At 38.7% G+C, this 10175-nt stretch overlaps 1 protein-coding gene across 1 annotated transcript; it reads left to right on the top strand.

Moving 5' to 3' along the window:
* The first annotated feature begins 837 nt into the window (after positions 1-837).
* ASCL3 (achaete-scute family bHLH transcription factor 3) lies at positions 838-5699 on the top strand. The gene is made up of 3 exons (XM_077820091.1): positions 838-1878; positions 2122-2188; positions 4787-5699. Exon 3 carries the CDS (start codon positions 4804-4806, stop codon positions 5329-5331), a length of 528 nt encoding a protein of 175 aa, XP_077676217.1. The 5' UTR covers positions 838-1878; positions 2122-2188; positions 4787-4803; the 3' UTR covers positions 5332-5699.
* The last annotated feature ends 4476 nt before the right edge of the window (positions 5700-10175 follow it).

The following is a 10175-nucleotide window of genomic DNA, read 5'->3' as shown; positions in this document are numbered from 1 at the left end:
ATGCAACACACACACACACACACAGTATGCAGACTGGTGACAATGATGCACTTGACATCCACAGAGGAGAAAGAGTTGCAGTTCCTTATTGCAAGGTGCCTATTGCCTACCACTTCAGACAGCATCAGTGGCAGAAGCTCTGCTCCTTGCCTGCCTTCCCTCACAAGCCATCAGCAGGTGAAGTGAATTTTTAGGGAGATAAACGGAGGTCCCTACTGCAAAGGCGTGCGGATATTTTGAAGCCCAAAGATTAATCTTTGTTCAGATGCAAGACTGCTTCAAGCAGAATCGATTCTCTTAAGGCCTGAACGGGCCTTAGCAAGAAAGAAGAGTGCGTATGCATTTGTCTCTGAGTAGTGGATTAGCTTTCACTAATTTTACTTTCAGAGTAGCAGCCGTGTGAGTCTGTATCGGCAAAAAGAACAGGAGGACTTGTGGCACTTTAGAGACGAGCAAATTTATTTGAGCATAAGCTTTCATGGGCTAAAACCCACTTCATCGGATGCATGCAGTAGAAAATATAGTAGGAAGATTTTATATACACAGAGAATATGAAACAATATGTGTTACCATACACACTGTAACGAGAGTCATCAGTTAAGGTGAGCTATTGCCAGCAGAATGGTTGACAACTGCTGGAAATGGCCTATCTTGATTATCACTACAAAAGGTTTTTTTTCTCTCCTGCTGGTAATAGCTCACCTTAACTGATCACTCTCGTTATAGTGTGTATGGTAACACCCATTGTTTCATGTTCTCTGTGTATATAAAATCTTCCTACTGTATTTTCCACTGCATGCATCCGATGAAGTGGGTTTTAGCCCACGAAAGCTTATGCTCAAATAAATTTGTTCGTCTCTAAGGTGCCACAAGTACTCCTGTTAATTTTACTTTGTATTTCAAGTGTTCAAAATAAAGACTCTGCAGTATTATGATCTACAGAAGGTCTGATTAGTAAATGAGTCCCAAATTTAAAAAAAGGCTAGCTTCCTAATACTAGACTATAGAATTGAGGCTTTCAAAATGAGTTAATTTACACACACTCAATTCTAGTTAGAACTTGTCTATAATACTTAGTAAAAGTTTTATAAACTCATATGGCACAATTAATAGGTAGTAGTTGCCCACTTAAAGTTGCACTTGCTGGTAAAGATGCTAAAAATCTGTGTTTGGGTTCCCTGGTTCTCGCCTCAGCTCCACCCTGATCCTAATCTAGGAACTGTTCACAAATTAGGGAAATTAGCCAGTGAGTGTGCAACTCACACACCATCTGTATGACTACTGGGAATCCTCCAGAGAGGATATCCAGGCAGTTTCTATTCCTCAAGTAATGGAAAGGAGTGGAGAAGGGTTGAGAATCTGGCCCAGTGTTGAGATTTTGGAATTAGCACACCAAAGCAGCAGTTTAAAGATTACTCAAAGCAAGACCTATCTTGTGACATTACCATAAAATCAATCTAGTTGCAGATACCAATTTCATATATCCTCTTGTTCAAATATATTGAGATTTCTGTATTTAACAATAAAAATCTAACTGAAGTGCTAACTAGTTTTTATTCTTTTAAATATTTGGGTGTAAAATTCAATTAAATGAAAAGGACATACATTACAGCAAATTGCTATAGCATATGGATCCAAGGGCTGTAAATAAAATTTGTCACTGATTACTGTCTAAGGTAGTTCAATTGTATCTAATACATTTAAACTTTCTATCCCATAATTCTAATATTTGTTGCCATTATAGCTACAGTGTGGGTGGAAAAAGCTAAACCAGAAAAGAGCAGATCTAAGTGTAAGCTACTTTGCATATTGTCAATTGACTATAAATTACACCAGTCTTTGACACAACAAAACAGCTTTGGAACAACAATAGTTCAGGTAAGAGATGTAAAAGAAAGCAATATGTCTTTGAAATTATATAGCATTATGGCTTGAATAATTATAAATCAAAATTGTTGTAAATAACTTGTCAGCTATTTAATGAGTACTTCAAATAGTCTATTTTAATGTGTATTTAGAATGACACATTGTTTGATAAAATAAGTTACGCTGGCAGGTCAGAATTGAAAATATTAACTTTAAAACTTTTAATTTTCCATACAAAATTCTGATATTTTACAGACATTTTGAGCAGCCTGAAAATTCTGTTTCCTTGGATTACCTGAGAATTTTCTCCATCTCAGAACAGGTGAGTCTCTATAGCAATGAAACAATCTTTGATTTTGTATTTGTCTTGGACATTAGGATGGCAGAGAGTGTTTTGTGTAATCCTGGTGTGCAGCAAAAGTGTTAGTGCCATCCAGTCAACGCTATGAATTTCTGATTTTTTCAGTTTTTTGCTATACAGCGCTCATGTAGATTTTATCTTATGGTAATATTTCACATTCACACGTCAGTAGAATATAATCAAAGAAAATAATTCATTTTCTTCTCATATTAACAAAAGGAACAATCACCATTTGCTGTTTTAAATTTATCTATAATAGCTATATGTTCACCTCAGATTTCCCCTCATGTATAGCAAGTTAAGTTGTCTTCTGTAACTGAACATGAATTTGTGTGTTCAGTGCATGTTTATGCTAGCAGCTAGCCTATGAAAGCATCTGTTCTAGAACATATTTGATTTTCTCTTTTGGAGAATTTTTGGTGAATATGGATTCTCAATTCAGTGAAAGTTTTTAGTAAAATCAAAACTGAATTAAAACAGAATTTGAGATTGGATACACAAATATTTTGACTGAACATGACTTTACACATGGGAATAATGTGCACTTGGGATCTGAAGATAGGCTCAAACTTTGGTCACACAATTCCCTCCCTTTTGAGTATGGAGGGTATGAAAGTATTGGAAAATCTGCTAAAATAGCCCCAAATCTTTGTGAAGGAGTTGAATCAATGGTGGCATTCCCTCTGTCAGGTAGCAGACATCCTTCTGTGTACACACTGAACACCTAGTGCTTGGCAATTTTATTTTTAATGAGCGATGGAAGTAGGGCATTTCCAGTAATGCTTTTTAGTTCTCCTCCCTCTTCTCCCTTAGAGGGCATGAAGGAACCTGACTACTTTAGATGGTGCCACCTTGATGACATGGGGGTGGATGGTAGCAAAAGGAAATCAGGCTGGTCTCTATACAGGTAAAGATTGCACACAGTCACTGAAAACCAATAGTGGTCTTATGAAGTTGCAGCTACGTTATTTTTAAAGGGTAGCTTTGTTACAAAAACCTTACTGGAGGGCTGAGGTTAAACTACTCTTATAGTGTCTTGACAATCCCATAGAAGTACAATATAACTTCGTATTAGAGAGACGATTTTACTGTCTCTCTCAAACTTCCAAGTGTGATTTTAATGGTTAAATACAAATCCTGGACAATTGGTTCTGTCATATCTGCTGTCAGGCAGGTGTAGCGAGAGTATGTGGTCCTCTAATGGGCCATCATGAATTAAAGCAAGTGCGGCTCTATGCAATACTCCAAAGGGAAGTTCATTCACTTACCACGTAGACAAGTATCAGAGGGCTAGCCGTGTTAGTCTGGATCTGTAAAAGCGGCATCCGACGAAGTGGGTATTCACCCATGAAAGCTTATGCTCCAATACGTCTGTTAGTCTATAAGGTGCCACAGGACTCTTTGCCACTTTTACCATGTAGAAACCCCTCTCCCTAATAAAACTAACAAGCAAACAAAATGTTTGTACAGCTGGAATGTAATCTGAACAACTTTCATTAGCATTGTTTAATACTGGCTATTAAAATGATCCTCAAATAATCCCGTCTCAATGGGAGGTGGAGGGGTGGGGGACGGACTCTGCAAAACAATCCTGGGTACAAGAATCCATAAGGAATCCCCTTCAGAGGAGACCTGTGGAACCAGTGTGTCACTTTACAGACATAAAGATAAGATTGAGGTCCCTGCACAAAGGAGTTTTCAATCTAATTGCAACATAATACAGTGAGTGAAAACATCAAACATGTCGGTGAAAAGACAAAATAAGGGGAGAGTTTAAAACTCTTAATGAATGTGTTGTTTGGCTCAGTGAAGGTTACAGGCACTTGAGTTGTAATGGTTTTTGGAGGGAATGATGGGATGGAGAGGCTGTTTACTTTGCCAATGCGTGATGGGTATATGGCAGTGCCTGTGTCTCTCTGAGTGGCAGAATGCTAACTGAAAGTGGTGAGGGTTGAAGAGGGAATTGAAGGAGATTGAGGTCACTAGAGGCACAGGAGGAAGGAACAAAAATTCAGCCAGCTTTATTTTATATAATGCCAGCAATAAGTATTTTTTGTCAATTTCAGACTGAGCTGGACATATGTTTGGAAATGAAGAGGATCTGGTATTACAAATGCCAAGTAAATTTGAGCTCTCAGTGTAGCTTAACTGTGGTTTCCTTTAGGAGGCAGAAGGGATTACTTTATCTTTAGTCAATGCTTAGTAAATTTCTATAGCGTATGCTGGTGATTATGCACTTTTGTGTGTATGTGAAGGATGCTATTCAGTTAGGACATCATTACATACCATGTGACAACCTCCCACATCATTTGATAATATCAGAAATGCATTAAAATCCCTCCTTCTGGAAAATTATTATTTATAATTTGTATTATTGTAGCACCCATGAGCCCTAGTCATGGATCAAGACCCCATTGTGTGAGGCGCTGTACAAACACAGAACAAAAAGACAATCCCTGCCCCTAATAGTTTACTGTCTATGTCAGTAATAGAACTTAACTCATTTAAGTAGTTGTAGTGTATGAATCATTCAGTTAATGTGCAAATATACATTTTCAGGTTAAACACAAAACCCAATGGATAGTAAAAGCTACTGTAACTTCATGGACACGTTGTCCATCTACGACTCACAACATGTACAAGTGACTAGGCCTTTCAGTGGGGACCCTTTTGTCACGTTTCATGTGTATCCTGAGACACCGACCCAGTTCACTTGCTCTGAGGATTTGCCACTACTTCCTTTTACATCCGAGCAGTTGATCACAGAGAACTTCTACATGGATCCTTGCAACTTTCCTTACCAAGTGGCCCAGGCTAATTATGGCAGAGGTGACTGTTCTTACGGACCAGCTTTCATCAGAAAAAGGAATGAAAGGGAAAGGCAGAGGGTTAAGTGTGTCAACGAAGGATACGCCAAACTCCGACGTCATCTGCCTGAGGAATACTTAGAGAAACGGCTCAGCAAAGTAGAAACACTTCGAGCTGCAATAAAATACATTCACCATCTACAATCCGTTCTGTGCAGTGATTCTGCAGTGACAGAGAAGAATAACCTGGAACTGGGCCATACTTCCAAGGCAATGGCCAGAGAGATCCAGTTTTGAGGACTATCTGAACTGCTCCAGGGAAGAAAAATAATCACAGCTGAGGCTAATAACAATCACATTATTGGTGACACAAATAATTCTGTGAAACTGACACATTTTATGAACTGTACAAAGCACACATCCCTACCAGTCTACTGGGAAAAGAGTTTAAATTAACCTACAGGGAATTACATTGAGATGAGAAATACTAATCTACAAGAAAATGAAATGTAAACTATTTTAGTTAATTCATGGAAATTAGAAAAAAATCCTTTAACTTTGTTAGTTGGAAACCGAAAGTAGGACTACGTTTCATTTTTCAGAAAGGAGCAAATGTATATGCCATTTCAGTCTGCATATTTTAAATAAAGTGTAACCTTCTCATTGATGGGGCTCAGCTTCTGTTTGTTTTCAGGGATGTTTCATTTCCTGCTCATTTTCACACCTCCCCAATTTTTCTTTTAAAGTTGCTTGTGTATTGGTCTAGTGGCTATAGCCTGGGACTCCAGTTTTGCCACAGGCCCGCTGGGTGAACTTCAGCAAGTCAGTGCCCCCCATGTGCCTCAGTTTCCCCAACTGTAAAATGAGGATAGTGACCTTTTGAAATACTTTGAGATCTACTCATATAAAGCACTATAAAAGTGAATTATTATTATTTATTAAAAAGGGGTAAAAACACTTTTCAAAATAGTTACCTGAATGTGGAAAAATGCAGCATTTTTGGAAATGCAGCTCTATCCTTTTGTTAACCAATTCTTTTTTGTACTTGAAACCTGGAAGTCTTACTGTGGTTTTAAACCCCTTTTTTCCTGGCCAAACTCCAATCTGTGAGCTGGATTCCATCACCCATGCTGTCAGTGAGCTTAGTTCATGAGTCGTCTTGTTGAAAATCACTGAATATGGATTTACTTACTGACATAGTAAGATACTACTCAGAGGAGGGGTGGCAGAATCTGGCGCTGGGGAATGACATCATGTAAGCCTGTATGTCGCTGCACTTTCACTGGGATAATGTTTTCTTCACTTCATGTCCTAAATTGTTGCTCTGCACTCTTAAATAGCTGACCGTTTCACCCCACAGCTAGCTGCATTTCAGCAAAGTTTTCTAGTTAGGGCCTACTCACATGAGAGTGATGAGGAAGATTTAGCCCATAGTTTGCAAAGAGCTTTGACATCCCTTGGGTTGAAAGGTGCTATATTATTTACAGTCCTATTTTATTGATATTCAATAAAAAGGCTCTCCACATACCATAATGAGAGCCACTGCAACATGGGTGCAGCAAAGTACTGAGGAAAAAGTCATTAGCACCTGATAATCTAAACCAGATGTGGCTTTTCCTTGAGGCCCAGCAGTCATCTGTACGCTACTGGGTTTATGGAAGCAAAAAGCTAGTTTTACCATGGCACAGAAAAGGAACATTAGTCTACTAATCACTATTTGCAGTACTATCCCTTTACGTGTGAGGCAGGTCTCTAGTGCACACGTAGCTCTCTCCATTCTACTTGAAATCTTGAAATCTCCACTGTTGTTTTTGAAGGCTTAAAAGCTTTGTTGCTGCTACAGCCCACACTGGACCTGGTCATGACCAAGCTTATCTTTGCTCTTTTCTGAGTGAAAACAAAGCTTTAAGCCCAAGAGTTTCAAAAATAGGATCTTCAAGTCCACATTCAGGTTCCTGAGTAAGTGGCCTGATTTTCAAAACATTGGAGCCCCCATGACTTCATGCCTGAGTTCCTCTCAGGAGGAGGAAGACAGCATGACTATTTTCCAAGCTTTTGGACACTATATTTCCAAGCTATTTTCCAAGACAATAGGGATCAGAAGTAATTCTGCTAGTCATCCACTTGTTTTAAATTCATTTCCTTAGGACAATCATCTGGTTAAAAGACTATGAAATACAATTCTGATGAAACAGCTCGAAAGTAGATCTTGTTTCACTAGCTGGCAATGAGATTTCATCCGTGCTTAATTTGTAGTGAAAGAGGTGCCGGGGCTCGAGCAATTTTTTTACATTCATAATTCATGCAGCAAACCCAGAGGTGCCAGGGCTATGAACTGCCAAGCCTAGAGGTGCCGGGGCTCAGCCCTGGCACAAATTAAGTACTGGATTTCATATGTGTAGCGGATGAATGTAAAAAAACCCAGCAGAGGAGCAATGAAATGCCCTTGCAACAATTCATTAATGTTATGGAAGAGGAGACAGATCTAGAGGTCAGAGCAGGGATCAACAATCAGGAAGACTCCTAGATCTTATTCCAGGTTAAGAAATCTCTGTTTACTCACCTGAAAATGGGAGGGAGGTAGTATTGTCCAGTGGGTGGCCCCTTGACTGGAACTCAGGAAATCAGGGTTATGTTCCAGGCTTTGACATTGACCTGCTGAGCGACCTTAGGAAAGTCAGACTGGAAGCTCTGTGGGGCAGTGGCTGTCTCTGTTAAGTTTTTGTACGCTGCCTAGCACAATGAGGCTGGGTGCTACTGCAATACAAATAAAAATAAATCACTTCACCTATCTGTGTCTCCTCTGACCCCTTATCTCTCTAGTCTAGACTGTGAGCTCTTAGGGGTTGGAACTCCCTCTTACTGTTTATACAGTGCCTACCACGATGGGGCTCTGATCTTCTTTGGGGCATTGAGGTGTTACTGTAATACACAGCATACTGTATTATTATCTACCTAGTAGATGGATGTGAGGCTTAATGACTTAATGTTTGTAAAGTGATGTGACACCAGCTCAACCACTTCCCTTTTGCCCTAACTGCACTGCAGCACTTTTGTTACCTCATATGGGCATTTTTATTTTAATCCCACAGGTTCATATGACCCTGTCTTGGTCAATAAAATTGTGTTTGGTCATTCAAGGGTGCAAAATAGACTGTATATGCACAATGCATTCCTACACTATGACCCCACCACGGTAACTGATACTTTGATCGAATGGATTATGTCTGTCACATTTAAAATAGAATGGATATGTGTTAGATGATCATCTATGGGACTACCGTTCCTTTGGCTGTTGGCTGAAACACTCATGTACGTGCATGCGTGGCTTTCTTCAACACAGTCACTTCCTGTTGGTAATGAATCTATGGCAACCAGTTTAGTAACTGGAAAACACTAGCAACAAATGACTTTTCACACTGAACAGGCAAAAGGGCAGGATTTCTGAAGTCAGGCCAGGTGTGGGACGACAAGATTGGGCACTCTCAATATCTGGTAAGTTCAATATATTCAGTTTCCAGAACCACTGTATCTAAGTAATTGAAGCTGCTCAGTAAACATAATATAATTTGATACAAGTCACCTGTGTCTTTGCTCTCCTCTGCCCATGCTGTATCTGTTCTGTGGATAAGAAGGGACTTTGCTCCTCAGGGCTGTCTGGCCAATATCTTTCCCCAGCACTAAATTCACTGCAAAAAATTTTTTTAATGTTAAGTTAAAAATAAAATTAATTTGAACATCAATACAAAGTCTAACTTTACATTACATTAATTTTTTCATTAATATTTATGTGTAAGAATCAGTATGCTTGTAAAGTAATCAATATCCTTGACATTATTTGCTTATTTGCAGACACAAATTTTGCAGAGATTATTACAATAATTGTTGCAATCTGTGATCCTGTTGCAATTTATGATCTAGTTGGGAGTTTATATAAAACACTGGTTTGTTAAATAAGAATTTGCTGAAATCTGACCATATTTATCAAAAGAGCAGCCAGATGATAGTCTTTTATACCAGAGAAAATGAGAGAGTAAAATCCACAGGTAACATTTTTCAAATGCAGCTAAATAACATAGGAGCCTAAATTCCATTTGCAAATGTAATTTAGGAGCATAGTCCAATTGTCTTTCAGTTAGAAAATTTTACCCCATGTATAAATATTTTAAAGTAATATAAAAAATCTAGTTAGAATAGAAATGTCCTGCTAAATCTTGCCCAGGTTACAAGGTAGCTATAGCATTGTAAATCTTAACTTGACAGCCTCAGAATAGTTATCTCTTCACTTGTCAAATGTGAGCCATGATTTCCTTCTCTTGCTAAAAGCATAACCTTTCATCATAAAACATGACAGAACAGCTGCAAGATCAAATGATTGCCCCTTAAATACATCACTATAACACAAGTAACAGGCAACGTTAATCTAGTGCTACATTCAAAAGCTGTCTTCGAGCTCATTCAGCTATATCAGCTCCAGCTGTGATTTTGGTCATAGCTCATAAAATATGTAGGATTGGGTTGGGACAGGACACAGATGGAAATCATTTTAGGAAGAATGCAGGTGCAGCAGGTGATGGTGTTGATTCCTGAGGTGGCATAACTATGAGTCTCTCAGCGGTGTTCGAGGGCACTAATCTATGGAGGACTTGATTTAAAACAGGAAATTCCCGAAGACTTTTCTAGTTTATTTAATGTTGCTAAGGTGCCAATCACCTTTTGTAAAAGTCTGATTCAAAGTCCTTTGAAGTCAATGGAAAGGCTCTTATTGACATCAGTGGGTTTTGGATAGTATAGGGGTGTTAACCACACTGACTTCTCCTGGCCAAATTCAAGTCTGGTGAATTACATTCCAGCTACCTAAATCCCCCCTGTAATTTCAACTGAGTACCTTAATCTTCAGTTCCTGTTGCTCTGCACTGTTAAACAGTTGTTATATTTCACACCAGAAGTGGCTGCATTTTCAGTGGTAGGCAAAGTTTTGATTCATGTTCTTATGTAAAACTCCTTTGGGAGCCACTAGAAAATGTAAGTCATTGTGATCATCATCTAACTACTGTGTATATTTGCTTAAAACCTGGTACGTCATGTTTATTCACATCAAATATAAAATTATCATTTTGTAGGTAACTGCTTATGGGGGA

Source organism: Eretmochelys imbricata, chromosome 6, assembly GCF_965152235.1.
Source record: "Eretmochelys imbricata isolate rEreImb1 chromosome 6, rEreImb1.hap1, whole genome shotgun sequence".
NCBI lineage: Eukaryota > Metazoa > Chordata > Testudines > Cheloniidae > Eretmochelys > Eretmochelys imbricata.
Note: the sequence above shows the minus strand (reverse complement) of the source record. Positions and strands in the feature narration are given on the sequence as shown.

Excerpts from the sequence above, each read along its gene's own strand:
- ASCL3 (XM_077820091.1), top strand. The coding sequence starts at position 4,804 with ATGGATAGTAAAAGCTACTGTAACTTCATGGACACGTTGTCCATCTAC.